This window comes from Anomalospiza imberbis, chromosome 16 (genome assembly GCF_031753505.1).
Source record: "Anomalospiza imberbis isolate Cuckoo-Finch-1a 21T00152 chromosome 16, ASM3175350v1, whole genome shotgun sequence".
Lineage (NCBI taxonomy): Eukaryota > Metazoa > Chordata > Aves > Passeriformes > Viduidae > Anomalospiza > Anomalospiza imberbis.
In genome coordinates this window covers 15,591,062-15,611,075 of record NC_089696.1, presented here as the reverse complement: position 1 = coordinate 15,611,075, position 20,014 = coordinate 15,591,062, and the positions used below count along the sequence as shown (strand labels likewise).

The following is a 20,014-nucleotide window of genomic DNA, read 5'->3' as shown; positions in this document are numbered from 1 at the left end:
GCAGGAGAAAACAAGAGCAGGAAGGACGTGGAGGCTGGGGAGGTGCCCGAGGTGCAGCCTGGGTGGCAGCGCTGCCAGGCTGTGGGATGGCACCGCTCCCACCCCGGCACGGGGAAAAGCACTTCCCTCACAGCTCCCACCAGGGCCTCACCTCCAGGAAACCTCCTGCCAAAAAAAATACCCACAGCTCGGCCTTGCCCACGGCTGCCCCCAGGGGCGGGGTAAGCCGGGATTTGCCCCTCTCCGACATCCCCACAGCATTAGGGAAATCCCCGAGCACGAAGGGGCCTCTCAGCATGGGGCTGCAGGGCCACGTCCTGCCTGGCACCTCGTGTCCCCAGTGGGTCTGCAGGGCCACGTCCTGCCTGGCACCTCGTGTCCCCACTGGGGCTGCAGGGCCACGTCCTGCCTGGCACCTCGTGTCCCTACTGGGGCTGCAGGGCCACGTCCTGCCTGGCACCTCGTGTCCCCAGCGGGGCTGCAGGGCCACGTCCTGCCTGGCACCTCGTGTCCCCAGTGGGGCTGCAGGGCCACGTCCTGCCTGGCACCTCGTGTCCCCAATGGGGCTGCAGGGCCACGTCCTGCCTGGCACCTCGTGTCCCCAATGGGGCTGCAGGGCCACGTCCTGCCTGGCACCTCGTGTCCCCGATGGGCACATCCCTGCTGTGGGGACACCAGCTCTGCCCAGCCCCGCAGGGTGCAGCTGATCCCCGCAGCAGGAGCTGTCCCACATTCCCTGGCAGCCCCACAGCTGGGCAGTTTCTCAGCCACAAGCTGTGGGAAGCAGCAATTTTTTTCCCCCCTCTTTGCTGGCGTTGGAGCAGACTCAGCCAGCAAAGGCACCCACGCTCTCCCCCCGGGCAGGGCTGGAGCCAGCAGCAGCAGCACAGGCTTGGCTGGAGCAGGGAGCAGCTGGCCCAGCCCAGGGAGAGAGGGAGGGAGGACGGAGGAGAGCGAAAGCGCCACGTGCACGTGTTTTCATGGAGAGAGACAACTTTTCCAGCAGGGTCTGCCAAGGGAACACGCAGCCAGGGTACCAGAGAGCTCCTCTGCTCCACAGAGCTCCAGCACGACGTGGGGCAGCAACGCGGGTCCTGGCAGGCTGGGGTTCGACCAGAGGAGAAACATGGAATCTCCATTCTGGATTGAAAGGGCTCTCAGCAGATCCAGAGGGATCTGTTTTCCGCTGGGTGGGAGTTTTCCCGGAGTGCCGGTCACTGAGCAGGGCTCGAGCTGCTGGAGCAGGGGAAAAAGTCCTTCCCACGCTCACCATGAACCCCCAGGCCAGAGGAGGGATTGCTCTGGACAATGGCAAGGCAGAGGGAGATGCTGGGAATAAACTTGCCAATCCCACAGCGTTCCCCTACTCCACAGGGGCTGTGCTGCAGCACAGAGCTCCTGTCCCACACTGTGACACCCCAAATCGAGCGCTGCCACCCCAGTGGCACATCCCAAACGGAGCCCCCTGCACAGGGCAGAGCTCCAGCCCAGCTCAGCACGGCTTTCCCCCAGGTCTGTGCTGGAGCTGGACTCCAGGCTCTGCCCAGCCCCCTTCGGCCTCCCCAGCTGCTTTTGGAGGCCAGGCCTTGAGCAATCCCCAAACACTGGCTGGAGCTGGCCCCATTCCTTGCCTTCAGTGACCCCGGGTCACAGCAGGAATCCAGCCCTGCAGCTTTGTGCTCCCACGGAGCTCGCTTGGCACCGAGGGCTCCCAGGAAAACCCCTGGAGGTGGAGGGGGCTCTGTGATGCACCAGGCACTGCAGGGAGCACCTCCCACCCCCGAGAACACCCCGGGACAGGGAGGGCCCTTGGGAAAGGAAAGGTATTTTCCCAAGGACTGAGGCTGCTCAGGCTCTGTGCTCCTGCTTTTCCCCATGCCAGGGCTGTGGGACTGGGGTCACCATGGCAGGACCACAGCAAACCCCACAGCCCACCAGGGCCCGCACCTCCTGCTCAAACCCACCAAGCCCTGCGCCGAGAGCCTGATTTTCAGGGATAGGGTGCAATCCCGGTGCCCGGCAGGAGGCCAGCTGTTAGTCAAGGCAACTCACACAGAATGGGGAAAACCGCTCTGCACCACAGGCCAGCAAGGACACGAATCCTGGTCCCCTCCACGAGCCCCTGAACCCCCACCCTACAGGAAGAGGTCACGGGTGCCACACTCAGCCTTGCAGAGCCCAGTAAAGCACACGCAGGGTAGGAAGGAAGGCACAAGCCCTGCTGCTGCCCCTTTGGGGCTGGTGGTCTTTCTCCTGCTCTGCCAGCCAGCCCGCCTGGCAGCGAGGGGTGCGCTGGGCACGGGGCAGGAGGACACATCTGCAGCCCCAGCCCGGCCCCTGCCCAGGCAGGGGGAGAACAGGCGCTGCTCTGTGAGTGCTGGGCCCAGGGAAGTTCAATAGTTTACTCCCAATATTTGTCTTGGCCGGGCAGCCCAGCTCGCTGGAGGAAATGGGGCAGGGGGAGGGCTCCAAACATCCTCTGCATTCCTTGTACGAGAGCAAAGCCAGCGCCGGGGCACCCGCGCTCGGGGTCACCCAGTGCGAGGCCTTTTGTGTTTAGAAATCCCGCAATAAAACTTCCAGGGGTGCCATTCTCCAGAAAGCAGCAGGGGGGTGAGGGGCCTCGGTCCCAGCCCTCAGCTCCACACGTAAACTACTCCCTTCTCCCAAAATCCCCCAGGTCACAGCTCCTGCACAAAATCCGCTGAGCTGGGCACAGCACCCCGAGCCTCCAGTTCTGCTGGGGCTCCCCTTGACCTCCCCCTCCAAAACTCAACCCTGCTGTCACTGCCCCCATTGCACAATGCTGGCACCAGCTCCATCCCACAGCACTGCTGGGAAACTCGGGATCAACCCAGGACCATCAGGGCTCCTTCTGCCAAGCTCCAAAAATGACATTTTTTAAACCAAGCACTTAAAGACGAGGGATGCCCCTTGCCAGGCAGCTGAGCTTATCTCCAGCTGAACAGGGCAGGGGCAGATAAGGGGCTGGGGTGGCCCTGGGAGCCGGGCAGGCGGTTCCTGGGGCAGGGGAGGATCTCCTGAGATAACCCCAGAGCCAGCTGCTCCTGCTGATAAACCCGGGGTGAAGGGGGTGCCAGTGCCAGTCCTGGGGCGCTGGGCACACTGCCATCTGTGCCTATGGCAAGGGGAACACAGAGCCCCCAGAAAGAGGGAACAGCCCCAGAAGGGCGCTCGCAAAACCCAAAGAGGGATTTGGGTGCCCAGCACGACCCAGCAGCCACTCCGAGGGGGCTTTATCCCCATGCTCCAGCTCTTTATCCCCACATAAAGCTCCAATGTGGGCTTTATCCCCACATTCCAGCACTTACAGGGTCTCCCACATCCCCACGGCTCAGCCCCCCCATGCCAGTGCAGCCCAGCTGCCAGGCAAGAGCAGGGAACTCTTCCAGGCAAAGCCACTACTCACCCGCTTACAACTAATTAGGGCTTGTCTTAATTAAATCCTGCTAACCATGAACAGCCCCCAAGGCCAGAATAAACTGATTTACCTGGGACGGCCTCTGGCTGCTCGTCTGGTAGGGAAGGAGGCAGCCCTGTGCTGGGCACTCGAGGCAGGAGCTGCCAGGGGTGGGGAAGAGCCCCTGCAGAGCTTCCCCAGGGCACAGCATCAGTGCCCAGGGAATGCCAGCTCAGCCAGGTGCCAGGGCCACATTCCCAAGGGTGGGAGCTCAGCCTGCCAAGGCTGGAGCAGAGGGATTAGCCCTCCCACCGCCTTTTGTGCTGCTCGTGTCTTTAAGGAGATTAGGCCCTGTAATTCCAGAGAGGGTTTAATCACAGAGCACCCCGGGGAGCAGCGGGGCTCTGGCTGGGGAGGCAGCGACCCCACTCCCAGCAGATGGGCATGGAGAGGCCCAGGAATACATCTGGACACCCAGGCACTGCTGCTCCTGGCCCCGCTCCTTCCCCAGTCACCCCTGGGACAGCTCAGTGCCAGGCTGGAGACCCTCTCAAGGGAAAGGCCCAGAGCCAGGCAGTCCAAACTGTGCAGCCTGGAGAAGAGGAGGCTCCAGGGAGAGCTCAGAACCCCTTCCAGCACCTAAAGGTGCTCCAGGAGAGTTGGAGAGGGACTGGGGACAAGGGATGAAGGGACAGGACACAGGGAATGGCTTCCACTGCCAGAGGGCAGGGATGGATGGGATATTGGGAATAAATCCTTCCCTGGGAGGGCGGGCAGGCCCTGGCACAGGTGCCCAGAGCAGCTGTGGCTGCCCCTGGATCCCTGGCAGTGCCCAAGGCCAGGCTGGATGGAGCTTGGAGCAGCCTGGGACAGTGGAAGGTGTCCCTGCCATGGCAGGGGTGGATTAACCGACCTGCCCCTTCCACCCCAAACCATTCCAGAACCCTCTGCCCACTGAGCAGCCTCTCACACTTTCACAGCACTGGCACCTGCAGGGAATTGTCTTTCTCCCCTTTCCGGTGCTCATAAAGCTACTAAAATTTGGCCTTCACAGGCTCACCACTAACAAACATCCCACACCAGCTTATTGCACCTGGAAACAAACTCCTGCAAAGCTTCAGTGGGAAAAGAAGACACTGAGCCAAGAAAACCCAGCTCCACGTCTGGATATGGTCTGAACGTGCACAGCAATGGAACCAAAACATTCAGGAGTCCAGGCAAAACGTAATGAAATTAAATTACAATATGGATCTTGCCAGAAAGAATTATGTCAACAACTTGAGGTTCAATTCCTTATTTATAGAGACCTGTGGATCTGGAGAAAGCCTCAACTGATTGCAAGTTTAATTTTTGCTCTCTCATATCCCAGCCTGGAGTCTCCCACCACCAGTGCCTGTAAAATCTCCATATCCAGAGACAAAGCAAAGGACTGGGAGACAAAACCAGCCAAGAACAGACCTTCACTTACACCCTAAGCCCTTTTATAGTGCCGGGTACATCATTGCCCCTCACTCCCCCTGACTGGAGGGCAGGGATGAACAACACAGAGTGATGCCACATCAGCAGGGCTGTGAGCACTCAAGGAATGGTTCTTTATGGGTGAAAAGGAGCTCTTTAGAACCTCTTTTGCAAGTCAGGTGTGTCTGGAAGCCTTGGTCCTCTCCAGCCTGGGAGTTCACACTGGAAGTCAGCAGCACTGGCACCTTTGCTCCTCGTGTTTCCAATCCCCACCAGCAATCCCACAACTCCAGCACCTCCTACCCAGGTGGGAGCAGCCCCATGTGCCAGCAGGTCCAGGTCCAGCCCCTGGGGATGATTTATCCCTCCACACTGCACAGCAGCACCGGGACAGCCCTGGATAACCAGCTGGGAGCGTGCAGCACATCCCCTTCTCCACAACTCGCACGGGTCTTGGGAATAAACAGAGGATCCGAAAAAAAAAAAAAAAATCAAAAACCAGCCCAAAAAAACCAGCCCAAACCCAATATTGTTTTAAGGTTCCCTCTGCCATGTCGAGCCCACGAGCCCGAGCAGGCTGGAGCAGCTCCAAGGGATGGAGCAGAGGCACAGCAGAGGCTCTGTGCCGCTGCCAGGGCACACGCTGAAGGCCCCGCCGCTGCCAGAAGATTTTTAATTTATTCTAAACCATTTAATAGTTCTGCCATTGAACAGAACCATCGACAGCTGGCTGGGAGCCCACTAGTGAGCAGGGCTGGGGTTGAAGGAAAGCTGCTGGAGCCCATCCCTGAGAGCCGAGGGGGCTGGGGAGAGCTGCACTTCCAGCAGCTCCTAGTTAATATCAGCTTCCCAATCATTCCGAGGGAAAGTTTTTGATTACTCGGGGATGCAGAAGGGATCAGCACCGGCTGGACCACCCGCAGCATCCCCGGGTGCCGGCAGCACCAGCGCCCTGCAGCCGGGTCCAGGCGGGGGGCAGCACCCCGCACCCTCCCGGGGAGCTGGGGGGTCCCGGGGTGACCCCACCGCCCCCTCGGGAGCGTGTGGCTCCGGGAACAAAGGCTCTTGGCAGGGCACGGCTCCTCGTGATGCTAATCTGCCTCTCGCCGCCCCCCCGGCTTTGTGTTTCACTAAAAATACCGCGGCGGAGGAAGTTCGTGCGGCGGGGTGGATGCTCTCCTCCCCGGGAGGGGCTTCCTGCGCTGCCCCGGCACCGAAATAGCCCCCAGCCCGCTCCTGCAGGGCCAGCCGGCTCAGACCCTGCCCTGCCCGTACAAAAGGAAGCTCTTGGCATCCGAGCCCCCTTCCCAAAGCACCGGGGGGATGCGGGACCCCGGGGCTCACCCTGCCCGGCTCCTGCGCCTCTGCCATCCGGAGCGGGGAGCGCTTCCAGCAGGACTGGGCTCAGCTCCCTGCCAGCGCCTCCTCCGAGTGTCGTGGTGATGCCCAGCACACGCTGCTCATCCCAGCCAGAGCTCCACGAATCCCCAAACTCGCACCAACAGAGGGGACAGGGTCGATGCTCAGGGACAGGCACCGGGGCTGTGTGGGGCACGGGGTCTGCCCCATCCTGCGGGATGTGGAGCCTCCCTGCGGGATATGGAGCCTCCCTGCGGGATGTGGAGCCTCCCTGCGGGATGTGGAGCCTTCCCTGCGGGATGTGGAGCCTCCCAGCCCCTGCAGCGGCACGAGCTCCCAAAATCAGCCCGGAATCCTGGAATGCTGTGGACGGGAAGGGACCTCCAAGCCCAGCTCACTCGGACACCTTCCTTTACCCCAGGCCGCTCCCAGGTCCAGCCGGGCCCTGGACACTCCCGGGGATGAGGATTTGCATCCCCACGTGCCCCAGCCCCCACTGCCGAGCTGGAGCTGCTCCAGAGCCCACCCCCAGCCCGGTGACACGCGATGCCACAGCCCGGCGACATCAATAATGCAGCGGGGTCAGCACCAGCGTCCCCACTGCTCCGCCCGACTGCTGCCGCTGCTTTGGCTTGGAAACCCCAAAACGAGGGATCCCTGTGCCGCTCCTGGCTGAGCACCCACCCAACACAAACCCCTCAGAGGTGCCCATGGCAAGGACTCTGGGGGCTGGCAGGGGCTCTCCAGGCGCCTTCCCTTCCTCATCCCATCCCATGTCCTCAGCCAGGAGCAGCCCCCACGCTGCAGGTGCACAGTTGGCTTTGCAAAGTGGTTTTTTTAAAGCAGAAATGGGCAGAGCCCCCAGGGTGGCACATCCCTGCTGCCCCCTGGGCACAAACACGGCTTCCCCTCGCCTCTGCCCTCTCAGACCCACGGCATCCCCAAAAACGGCTGCTGTGGGAAGGGCAGGGAACGCACCGGGACACAGCCACAGCTCCCCGGGCTCTGTGCCCCAGGGCTTCCCCACACCTCTCCCTGCCCAGCAGGAGCCTCACCAGGCTGTGCCAGGGCTGAGCTTTGCCATCCTCTCCCTCCCACAGACCCGAGCCTGCCGCGGGCAGTGGAAGATGCTGCAGGGAAGTGCTTTAATTCAAACCATCCACTTATTTATTTTTTTAAATTGCATAATTGCTGCAGACATTTCTGCTCATGTTTGGTTTTATTACATCTCTGTGGTTATTCTACAAGCCCTAAACTTTGGGCCTCAACTGAGTTGGCAAAGTGCTCCAGAAACATCTGTCCTGAGTTACTCCCCTCGCAGAGCTGCGGCAGGAGACATCACAACACAGGGGGGTTATTTGCAACAGACAAAAGTTCTTACTCCTGACCCAAAGAGAAGGGTAAATATTGACTGCCTCAAGATCAGCACTGACCCTACACTGGTCCCTACAGGCGCCCAGCCCTCGCCCTAAAGAGAGCAGCACAGCTGTCCCCAGACAGGCAGGGGGCTCAGGAGCTGCCACCACCCCCTTGTCACCCCAGGGACACCAGCCTGCTGCCTCCAGTTCCTGCCAGCAGCGACTCTCAGGTGACACATCCCTCCCCAGCACAGGACAATCAACAACCAGCCACTAATTCCCCTCCACTGAAATTCCCAGCAGCTCCAAGACGTGGGTTTGTCCTCCAAAGGATAAACTCTGGAGAAGTTTATCCTTCACAAAGGTTGTAAAGGTCCCTTTGCACACCCACCCCCTGCAGACCAGAACATGAAGGAAGGGAACTGCATCACCCCCAGCTCCTCTCTGGCTTTGCTGTTGCTCTTGTTTCTCCTACAAACACACCCGGGGAAGGCAGCAAGTCCCAAGGACATCCCTAATGGCCATAACAGGGTCCCAGTACCAGCACATCCCTCCCAGTGCCCAGCAGGAATGGGACAGCAGAGCCACAGCCCCTGCAGAGGTGCTGCCAGCCCTGGCCAGGACTCCTGCCCACCACGGACACCTCTGGAATGACCAGCAGCAGCCAGGTGAGGTCCTGGCAGCCCTGCAGCTCCCCTGCCTTTTACACACCACCAGCCCAGGCATTTAACTACAGCCACCCGTGGCCCAAAGGCACCTTTGCCATCAGAGCAGCTCACACCCAGCACCTGGAGCAGCCCCTGCCACGCTGGGGCCCCCAGCCCCCACCTCTGCACCTGCCAGGCAGGGCACAGCCAGGGCCCTGGGAATGCTGGAAACAGCCTGGTGGCCACCAGAACCTGCTGGGGACAGGGGAGCACCTGGCATGGAGGACACACGCCCTGCCAGGGGACAGAGCAGGACAAACCCCCCCAGCCCAGCAGATACAGGAATGGGCACAATTCTGTGGGACAGGGCAGGGCAGCCCTGGCTCCCCGTGGCCCCACAGGGCACTGTCCCCACGGCGCTGGGGACAGCAGAGCTGTGACAGCCACAGCTGCTGGCTGCCAGCCCTGCCGACCTGCTCCCCGGGCAGGATTTTAAACACGAGCTGAATTATTCATGGCTTCACCGAGGTTCCTGGAGCACGAGGTGCAGGGCACCAGGTCCCTGCCGGGTGCACGGTGACCTCCCCACCCATGGCAGCTCCGCAGGGGTGGCAGGGCTGTGCCCACCCTCCCCGCTCCATCACCAGCACCAGATTTCCCTCCTCGTTTTGTTTCAGCTGCTCGTCTCTTCAGGCTGCCCCTGAAGAACCCCGGCCTCAAATCCAGGAAAACTCCAGCCTTTCTATAAACAAACGCTGCTCACAAAAATGCAGCTCCCTGGAGCAGCCCGGAGCACCGGCCCCGGCTCCCACAGGGGCAGCCTGGGGCCACAGGTCTGCAGGGGGGAAGGAGCTACCTTCTCTCCTTCACTGAATGCCTCCAGGAAAGCTCAGAAAAGCCCTAAATCTGGCTGGGGACAAATCTCCGAGTGTATCCCAGCTGTCACAGCCTCACTGCAGCAGCAGAAATCTCCCAAAAAACCCTCACACGCGGGAACTGAACATTCCAGTGCCTGTGATCTGCTGGATTATGATCAGGCTCGAGCTGTCCCATGGAGGGGACACAGTGCTGGGGGCTGAGCAGGGCAGAAATCGGGGTCCACCACCCCTTCTCCACCATGCCCTGGCCTCCTGCTGCGTTGGCAGCCAGCATGAAGGACACACCAACCCGACCAGGAGCCTGGAGCAGGTTTCCCCACCTTGAATCAGGCAGGATGGCAAGGCACAGGAGCAGGATGCAGGTCCTGCTGCTCCGGCCACCCCTGACCTGATCCCAGAGTCACACAGGGCCCTGGCACAGAGAAGTGACCTTGGCAGGACAGCTGGCAGTGCCCAGCTCTCCCGAGAGCTGCTGAGGCAGGAGCAAACCACCCCAACGTGCTCAGCAGCCCGACCCCATCCCCACGAGGGAGGAATTCCCCCTGGAGCCAGCTCCCCTCGTCCAGCCCGAGCATCAGCCCCGTCTCCAGCACAGTGGGCACTGAAAAGCCCCTCTGGGGGGGAACACGGGCTCTCCTCCCCCCTCCCAGCCCTGCTCTCCCTGTCCCACCCTCTCCTTGGAGGAGCCAAACCCCAAAGGCCGGAAAGGACCGTCCTGTTCCCCCAGCCTGACTTCCGTCAGCTCCCGCTGCTGGATCCCGACCAGCACACGGAACAGAGCGGGAGAGGAAATGCCCCGTGTGGAGAGCCACCCTCTCCTTGGGAATGGCTCCTCTCCCAGGGGGGCTCCAACCCCCAGGGGAAACGCAGCCACCACCACCCTCACACAGGCCTCCCGACAGCTTCCAATGAGGCAATAAAGAAAAATAAAACACTGCCTCCAAGGGAAGGGAGATCCTTCTCTGAAAGATTCCAAACAGCTCCAGAGGGAGGGACCAGAGGTGAGACCCCGCTCCCCTGCCAGGCTGCTCCTGCCTCACCCCTATCTGCACAGGGGGATTTCTGCACGAGGGGCTCCTGAGGACACAAGGCTTTCCCGACTTTCCCATGGATGTCCTCCTGGCAGCCCAGTGGCCACTTCTGGGCCAGCACTCAGCCACCACCCCCACTGCCAGGGGACCGAGTCCGACCTGGCAGTGCAGCCCCTGCAGGGCCCCCAAGGAGGAGGAGGAGGAGGAGGAGGAGGAGGAGGAGGAGGGGGGATGCCCAGGCAGCTAGCTCCCTGCTGAAGAGGCTGTTGAGCAGCCCAGAGCAGCAAGCACAGGACAGGGGGGACACGAATGGGAGGGGACAGATGGCCGTGGAGCAGGGTCACACACCGCCCACCCGGCTCCTGGCACGCTCCCGGCTGGGGCAGGGGCAGCCCGCAGCCAGCCCCGCTATCAGCCCCGCACAAGCCTGCGCCGTCTCCGCAGCCATGGAAACTGGACGTTTTCCACCCCGAATTCCTTCCCTTCTGGAAAGGAGTTTGCCAATAAAAGGCACTTAGTGCCGAATCCCAGTCCAGACCCAGGCCGCTTAAAAAGAGCCAATTAACTTCCTATTTCAGCAAAAAAGCTGCGAACATGCTCAACCCAGATGTTCCCTCCCTCCTGCAAATAATGGAGGGAGAGAAGCTCATTCATGAGCTCCAGCTTGGCCACAGCCCTGCTCCGGGCAGCCTGTGATCCAGGCTGCGACACCAACCGCGGCCGAGGCACCGTGGGGTCACTGTCCCCAGGACTGGCAGCCCCCAGCAGCTCAGGAGACCCTCGGGGGCAGCGGAGGGGAGGGAATGCACAGCCCCCACCAGCCAGTGCTGCCTGGAGTGAGGGATTCCGCAGGGCAGCTTGGGACACCGGGGGTCCCCACGGTGACAGCCACACACAGAAGGGTTTTCTCTGACGGGACAAGCCGTGCTCAAGGAGGAAGGAGATGCCAGGGGGGTCCCGCGCGCTCCCCACAGCCCCACTGTGCCCTCACCTTCCTGCTGCCGTGCGAGGAGAAGCTGTGGGAATGCCTCTGGAGGCTGCCCCCGCTCAGATCCAGCTGCGGCTTCCAGACCTCGCCGTTGTCGCTGGCCAGGCCCTTGGCAGGGGGCACGGCTGAGCCCAGCAGGATCCCGTTGTGCACCATGTCCTCGGTGCAGGTGAGCCGCAGGCTGCACAGGTACTCGTCCGTCTCCTTGTCCACCACCAGCAAGCGCGTCTCCGTCTCCACGGCCTTGATGCGCTGCACCACCTGGGAATGACAGGGACAGCTCAGCTGGAGCCCAGGGGATGCACCCAAGGGCCATCAGCTCCCCCCCAGTGCTGCAGCTCCGCTCTGGGTAAAGGGTTACGCTGCCAGCTACGGGTGACGGGGCAGAAAGGGCAAGAACGCAGCTTTGGGAGATCCCTGGGGATCTCTTCCAGCCCAGGTCCTGCAGCCACACAGCAGCGCTACCCAGACCACCCGGGATCACCCCGCCCAGCTACCTGGGATCGCCTCCTGCTCAGCCAAGAGCTTCCAGAGGCTGTCACTGCCCCTCACGCATCAGCAGCCCTCTGCCTGGCACTGTCCCGTGCAGGAACAGCCCAATCTGTCCCACCAAGCAAACACCCAAAATCTCCTCAATCCAGGGTGTCCTTCTACTCCTGTATCCAGGGCAGGGCATGAGCCAGGGGGCACAGGAAGGCTCCAAGCACCAGTGTGGGCAGTGAAGTGCTGGACTGTCCCCCCCGACACCATTGTGCAGGCTAGGGGTAGATTTAGGAAGGAAAAAGCCCAATCCATACACCCATCCCAGCCCGTGCTGGGGACCAGCAGAGAGAAGGGGAGGCAGTGCTGGGAGCAGGAGATGAGCCCGTCCCTGGCAGGACCCAGCTCCAGGCCGGGCTGAATGGGGACATTGTCCTGCTGTGGCCAGCTCCTTTGCAGGGATCAGGGACTGGCAGAGGCTCCAACAGGCACTGACACTGCAGAGAGCCAGGAGGAGCTGATCCCACAGCCAGGCAGGGGGTAAATCCCACCAGAGCGGCTGGGATGGAAACAGGGAAAACCCAGAACAGCCACAGGGAAACCACCTCCAGACTCGCTGCTGGCAGCTGCCAAGGGCACCTCCTCCCTGCACAGGCCTTCATCCCGAGGAGGAGGAGGGGTGGCATGGTTGCTCAGCTGCCATCCCCAGCCACGGGGCGGCCCTGAACACCCCAAAGGTGCTGGGAACCCCCCAAAAGCAGCCCGGGGCTCCTTGCAGGGCTCCTGCTCTGATCTAGGTCACAGTGGCCAGACACGCCAAGGTTAGAGCGACAAACGAGCCTAATACGCAATTAACCAGCGTTTATTTACTCCCTGCAAGCTCCACTCAAGGTCAACAGAGCCGGTATCTGCAAACAAGAGAAAAAATAAACAGCCTGCAAGAAATGTACAGGCTGCAGACAGGGCTGACCTCACTCATCCACTGCAGCCCCTGCCCGCTCTGCAGCGATGCCGGGCTCCCACCCGAAACCAGCCTGGACGGTGCTGATGCATCAGGCCCAGAAAATCCATCTGCTCCCGTTCAGATCCGTTTACATCTGACATCAGACAGTGCTGCTGACACCAGCAGTGCCTGTGCAGGGACACTTCTCCCAGAGGGCACCTGGCAGCAGCAGCCGCCAACACACGGCAGCAAAGATGCGGACAGGGAAGGTGCTGGCCCTGCAGTGCCAACCCCCAGAGCCTGCAATTCGGCTGCTCCAGGCAGCACAGGGGATCACGGAGGTCCCACAGACTGCAGGGAAACTCAGAGGATCCACAGAAGGGTCCAAAGGGGGTGTGGAGCAGTGCTGGGCTCACCCCAATCCAGCAGCCACAGCGAGAGCAGCGATGGAGCAAAGGTCCCACAAGTGCCAGGGACTGAGCCAGGCAGGGGTGGAGAGTGGCACAGAGCAGCCCCTTGCCCCCTCCCCACGAGCAGGATGAGCAGAAGGGGCTGTGAGGAGCCCCCCCAAGGCAGCAGGTCTCCCTGGGGACAGAGCAGAGAGGTGGGAGGCAAAGCAGCAGCTCCCGGCGAGCTCCTGCCCAGCACCGTACCCGCTTCCGAGCCATGCTCCCAGCCTGGAGTCCCGCAGGCTTCTGGAGACAATGCAGCCTGCCCTGCTCATCTGGGACCTCCTCAGCACCCGACCCAGCCCCAGGATTTCCGCAGCTCCACCCAAGCAGACTTTACCCCTGGCGACAGCAGCGCCAGCCCGGCAGCGCCGGCCCCGGGCCCTTCCACCTTTGCCAAACAGCAGCGCCCAGGAAGGACCCGTGGTGCCACCAGCAGCAGCTCCCGCAGAGGTGCCCGTGCCCTGCTCCATGCTGCCAGGCTCCCCGGGCAGCAGGAGCCTTTCTGTGCTCAGGAGCTGTGGCTCTGCTGGTTCTGAGGAACCCAGGATGCAACTCTGAGACAGAGCACGATCTGCCTTCACTCCTTGGGCAAGGCCAAGAAAAAAACAGAGAACAAAGGCAAAAATGCTGCCAGCTTCATCTGGAAACACAGTTACACCCAAGGAGCAAGGCCTTGTGTGCTGCGGGCTCCCCGATGCACATGGAGAAGTGTTACTTGTTCAAGGCTGGGCAAGAAGCAGCACAAGGAAGGGCCACGGTGAGGTGGCTGCTCAGAGCCATCGTGTGACCCTCCAGGGCATCGCCCTTGCCACAGCCCAGCAGCGCTGGGTAGTGTTTGGGGGAAGGAAGAGGTTCTTGTGGTATCGAGGCAGGAAAAAGGGTGATCCCAGAGCAGGCAGGGCTCCCACCACTTGCACTCTCACTCTCAGATCCCAGTGCCACGGCAGCCAGAGCGGGCACCAAGTTCGTTCCTGGACGCCCTGGATGGGGACACCCTGTTCCAATCACTGCTCTGCAGCAGCAAGCGAGTGCCAGCGCTCCATCCTGCCGCCAGAAACAAAAACAAAATAGAAGAAAATGGAAATTTCCCCCTCCCATTTCACTTGACCTACTGGGAAGCCCCAGCACGTTTCAAAGGCACAGCTGGCTCCGCTATCGCCCGTCCCCAGCAGCCCAGCGCCAGCAGGGAGCTCTGGTGGCTTCCAAGGCACCACAGGAACACAGCCCTCCTTCCTGCCCAGCCACATCAAAGATGGGGATCCTCCTTCAAGGGGTTTGAAATCGCACTCAGGACAAACATCAACTTTCACAGGGCTGGCTCAGAGCATCAAAACAAGCTCAACTCGCCACCAAACCCCACCAGGCTTATCGAGGGGAGTCCACAGGGCTTTATTGGAGCCACCTGGAAGGTTCAGCTTCACCTTCAGCACAGCAACATCCACACCTGGGGTGAGGTCCGGGAACACACAGCCCCCCAAAACTCTGCAGGGTCCAGGCACAGCCCAGCTCTGCCCCCATGCAGCGCTGGCAGCAGGGCTGAGCAGATGTTTTAAGTTACTAAAACACCAAATCCTGCAGAGCCCCACAAACCACGAGGCAAATTGTGCCCCTGCCAGGCTCCGAGTGTCCAGCAGGACTGGAGGAGTTTGAACCTCACTGCTTTCTGGTTTGTTTTTTCCTCATTGCTCGTTTTTTTTTTTTTTTTTCCGCATTTCTTGGGTTTTTTAGACTAAACTGTCTGACAAATGCAAGTTTCAATTTTACAAGAAGAAAATACCACAGCCTGAAACAGCTTCTGTTGGAGAGTAGAGAAACGGCAGCCTCGGAGCTGCCCAGTCCCAGCGCGGTCAGGAAGAGCCACGGCTCCCCTCCGAGCCCTATCGCCCTCCGGCCAGCCCAACTGCTGAACATCTGCACAGCTTTATCTGGAGATTTTCAGGCATCTTCCTACACTCCGGGCTGCACAGGCAGGCGCAGCTCGCCCGAAGCAGCCAAGAAAACCCACAGCAGAGCCGGAAATAAAGCCCGGGTCTCCCCATTCCTTTCCACCACAGATTGCATAACGCGGCGGAGCCCTGCCCAGCCCCGCACACCTTCGCCTTTCCCACCTTGACACGACCGCAGCGTCCTGCGCCCAGCAGCGCGACCCCGCACGGGGCTGCGGGTCCCGGGCCACGCAAAGCCCAGCCCTGGCATTCTGGGGGGAGGGGGGCATCCACCCCACCGCTGCCCCCACCCCAGCGCTGCCAGGCCGGGGATGCTCCAGCGGGGATATTTTGGGCGAAAGCCCCGCTCCGGCCCGCCGCAGGGAGGCTGGAGCGGGCACAGCCCCGCTCGGCCCGGGTGCCGCGGGGCCCGTGGCCGTGTCCCCCGCTCCATCCCGCACCTGGTGATGCGTCTCCTGCTCCACGTTGAGCCCGTTCACCTCCACGACGCGGTCCCCGGCGCGCAGCCCCGCCGCCTCGGCGGGCGAGCCGGGCTCCACTTTGCGGATGAACTGGCCGCTCTTGCCCTTCTCGCCGTGCAGGTGGAAGCCGTAGCCGCTCTCCCCCTTGAGCATTCGGCACAGCCGCGGCTTCAGCTGGTCCTTGGCCATGGCCGGCGGCGGAGCGGCGGCGGCGCTGGGCGGGCGCGGGGCCGCTTTTATGGGCGGCCCGGGGCGGGCGCCGAGGGGCGGGCCGGGACCGGGGCCGGGGCCGGGGCCGGGGCCGGGGCCGCGGCCGGCGGTGGGAGCGGGGCAGCAGCGGGGCGAGGGGCCGGGGCCGGGGCCGGGGCGATGCGCAGCTCGGCCATGCTGCGGCTGCCCCGCGGCACCGGGAGCGCGGCGGGCGGGGACGGCGGCGGGACGGGAGGGGACGGGGCGGAGCCGCAGCGAGGGACGGGGCGGAACCGGCACCGGGACCGGCACCGGCGCCAGCGGCTGATGGAGCCCCGGGCCCAAAACCCTCCCAGCAGCAGCGATCTGATGGATCCCTGTGGCACGGGGTGCCCAGAGAAGCGGAGGCTGCCCCTGGATCCCTGGAAGTGTCCCCAGGTTGGACGGGGCTTGGAGCAGCCTGGGATAGTGGAAGGTGTCCCTGCCCGTGGCAGCGGGTGGCACTGGATGGATGGTACTGGACCTTTAAGTCCTTCAAGGTCCTTTCCAACCCAAACTGTCCCAGGGTTCCATGACTCCTGGTGGGGAAAGGCTCCGGCTCCATCAGGGCTGACCCTTGGAGAGGCCACCCGGGTTTCACCTGGGCTGAGTTTGTTTAATGAAACACAGAGATAGATCCTCGTCTTCACCTTTTTGCATTCCTCATCTTCATTTCCTTGAAATCTCTTACAAGGAGGACGTGACCCAGAGCAGCTGTCACAGTGATGGCCCTGAGTGTCACATTCCTTTGACACAGGTTCTCAGGCCTTCTTCTGCAGCTCCTTCCTCAACAGCTTTCCTATCAGATTTTACAGGGCTGAAGCAAACACAGCAGCCAGCTGGAGGCTGGAAATAAAAGGCTCCAGAAATTAATATTGATTTACTTTTAATGTGTAGTTTGCTTAAAAAACCCTTCTTCCACTGCAGTTATACATAAATCCACCCTTAAAAACCCTGGAACCAGAAACATGCTTGGAGACTGTATCCTGGAGAATCACAGCATTATTTATCTCTGCCAGTCCTTCCCACCTCATTCCCTGCAGGCTCTGGGAGCTGCAGAGCAGGGGCTGGGTGGGGGCACTGGGTGCTGTCCCTTGGGGTGTCTGTCACTGTGGGGTGGGAACGGGCTCAGCCCCTGGCTCCAGACACATGTGGCAGCCAGGAGGCCCCACCAGGAGGGTGTGATGTCCCACCGAGGGAAAATGTGATTTCCCACCATGAGGATGTGAGGTCTCACCAGGAGGATGGGATGTGTATGTCCCACCATGAGGATCTGATGTCCCACCAAGGGAGAATGTGATGTCCCACCAGGATGACATGATGTTCCACCAAGGGAAGACACTTTGGTCCCACCAGGAGGATGTGATGTCCCACCAAAGGAGGATGTGATGTCCCACCATGAGGATATGATGTCCCACCATGAGAATGTGATATCCCACCAAAACGTGATGTGATGTCCTGCCAGGAGGATGTGATGTCCCACCAAAGTCGGATCTGATGTCTCACCAGGAGGATGTGATGTGTATGTCTCATCGTGAGGATCTGAGGTCCCACCAAAGGAGGATGAGATGTCCCACCAAAGTCGGATGTGATGTCCCCCCAGGAGGATCTGATGTCCCACCAAAGTTGGATCTGATGTCTCACCAGGAGGATGTGATGTCCCCCGAGGAGGATCTGATGTCCCACCAAGGGAGGATGTGATGTCCCACCAGGATGACATGATGTTCCACCAAGGGAGGACACTTTGGTCCCACCAGGAGGATGTGATGTCCCACCAAGGGAGGATGTGATGCCCCACCACGAGGATATGATGTCCCACCAGGAGGATGTTTTAGTTCCCCCAGTGACGGTGCTTTGGCTCCTCCACTGCCTGTGTCACTCCAGCAGCGCCGACCTCAGCACAAAATCCTGGGTGACCCAAGAGGAGAGCTGAGAAACTGAGACTGTTTTATTTGCTGTACAACACAACTGCTCCCCTGAGCCTCTTTGTGGAGTCCTGAAGCTTTTTGTCGGGCTAGAGGAGTGCGAATAATTGATTTTTCCACTCACTGGCTAAACCAAAATACTGGAGGGAAGGGGGGAGGAGAAGGAATTGTTTCAAGTTTATTTGAACCAAAAAGTTTTTCTTTTGATTTGGCGCAATAAAAACACGGTGGGAAAAAATCTTTTGGGTGGTCAGAGTGAATATTTTAACCCTTTTCTATATCTTTTTTAAAGCATTGGGAGCATGAAAATTTTTAAAAAGATAATAAAACAGAGAGAAAATATTTCAAAAAGTGGGGAAACAGTTGTTCGGTTTTTTTTAAATGCTCTTTTTTAAGCACAAGCATTTTCTCAAATGTGCCCTGGATTTATTGATTTTTTCAACCTCAGTGTCTCCAAAAGGCATTCTTTCCCCCAAAACCCCCATCTATTTATTGTGGAGAATGTAGGGGACTCTCTAGTCAGCTGCAGCTCTGACTCAGCACTGGATCTTTGCCTGAGCACCTTGTGATCCTAAAATAAAACATTTATTTTGTGATCCCTCTACTTTAGGAGCTGTGGTTGTGCCTCTGGCACACAGCTCTGGGCTGTCCTGCCTGGGACACAGCCTGTGCATCCCTTGGCACAAACATGCACCACAGGGAAATCCTGCATTTTTTCCCTGCAGCTGATGGAGAAGGAGCTGGAAGGAACATTAAAATACATCGTGCAAACTTACATCCTCATGAGGTACAAAATCCCTTTGGTTCTTCCCATCCTGCCTTTTCCCACCCTCCCAAGTCTCACTGAGAAGAAAACGAGAGAGCTCAGAGAGGTTCCTGCACCTGGAATGGCAGAGCCTTGGGTAAATCCAGCAGATCCTGCTCAGGCAGAAGTTTTCCATTTAAATTTCCGTGTGTTTGGATTTGGGCAGATCTCTAAGTCCAGACTGGGCCTGCCTGGAGGCAGAGGCAGTCCAGGGACCTGTGAGCTCAGTGGCTTGGAAGGGTTTGGAGCTCTTTTTGGCCAACACCTGCTTCCAGTTCCCTCCTTGCACTTGGCTGAGCAGTGACAGAGAATCTCACCTGTGTCCTGCTCCGTTTGCCCCAGGCCTGATGCTGTTGCAACACTAATCCAAAATGCAGGTGCTGGGAGGACCTTCCCAGCTGCAGAAATCAGAGTCACCCTCCAGGCTCCCTGGCAGCTCCAAGTGGGGATTTTGGGGAGCCCACAAAGGCCATCTTCATGCAGAAACTGGGAAATGCTCAGCTGACCCCCCAAGCCTGCTCAATCAGGTTTGTTCCTGAGGCAGTGGGAGGGTGAGGAGCTCTTGGAGGAGGAGGATGGTTGATGATGGAGTCACTGGGCTGTGCCTTCCAGAGGGATGGGAGGTTTTCCACGTGCCTTTGGGTGCCTTCTGCACACACATTGCTGAGATGCCAAGAGCCCTGAGTGCCACTCGTGGCTCCATGAGTGGCTTTGGGCAGATCTGGTGGCTTTTCCGTGTCCCACTCAGCCCATCCCTGTCCCGGGATGTTGGTCACTCCCTTGAGCTCATCCTGCTTGGGGCTGGGAGCTTTGCTGGCTGAAGGCTGGGCTGGACACTGCTCCCAGCTCTCCTGGTTCCTTCCCAGCTGTGGGAGCTGCTCTTCCTCACGCTCAGCTTCCTCCTCCTCCTCAGTGCTGGTGTTTATCCACACCCAGCTTTCCTCCCCGCAGCTGGAGCTCACCGGGCTCCACTTCCCAGGGCAGTTTGGGCACCCCCAGCATCTTCTGCTGGCTGTGGAGGGAGCTGTGCCCGAGCTCAGGGCTGCTCCTCGTGCTGATGATCCCTGCTGGGAGCTGCAGAGTCCTGGCCACTGCAGTGATTAGCTCTAACTGGGAATAAATGAAGTCCTGGGATTTCCCACTGGCTCGGATGCTCCGTGCTCATTCCTCCCTTGTTTCACCATCACTCAGCGTGGGGCTGCTGGGCCTGGCTGCTCCCAGGGGATGATTTCAAAGGGGATGATTTATTTGTGCTGCCGGAGGAACCAGGAATGAGAGGAGAGCTCATAAAAAACACCATCTCATTTTCCCTGAGCCTCTGTGTGTGGCACTATTGAGCTGTAAACATTCCCCAGGTTAGATTGATGGGGATAGAAGGAGAACTGATCATTAGGAGGATTAATTACAGGTTTTGTGGGTTGTGAAAGTCCAGAAAGTTCAGCCACGCTGCTGAGAGCCGGGAGATCCATCTTGCACACGCTGGCAGCTCCTTTATTGTCTGCAGGAGGTGGCAGAGCTGGGGGAGCTGAGCTGAGCCGGAGGGGCCGGTGCTGCCAGGTGCTGTGCGGGTGTGAGCTGGCCACGGGCCCAGCCAGGCTGGCCACACCTGAGGCTCCACGTGGGAATTCCAGGGA

At 60.2% G+C, this 20,014-nt stretch overlaps 1 protein-coding gene across 2 annotated transcripts in view; it reads right to left on the bottom strand.

The window, feature by feature from the left end:
* NHERF2 (NHERF family PDZ scaffold protein 2) overlaps positions 1-15,730 on the bottom strand; it is a 33,416-nt gene extending 17,686 nt beyond the window's left edge. The window contains exons 1-2 of one of the 2 annotated variants that reach the window (XM_068207301.1): positions 15,402-15,730; positions 11,144-11,401 (exon numbers count right to left, since the gene is read on the bottom strand). In XM_068207301.1, the coding sequence (XP_068063402.1) occupies positions 11,144-11,401; positions 15,402-15,611 (468 nt within the window). In that variant the 5' untranslated portion in view covers positions 15,612-15,730. Of the gene's footprint in view, positions 1-11,143; positions 11,402-13,216; positions 13,311-15,401 lie in introns of those variants that run through there. The other variant, XM_068207302.1, reaches the window with a different exon arrangement.
* Between the last annotated feature and the right edge of the window lie 4,284 nt (positions 15,731-20,014).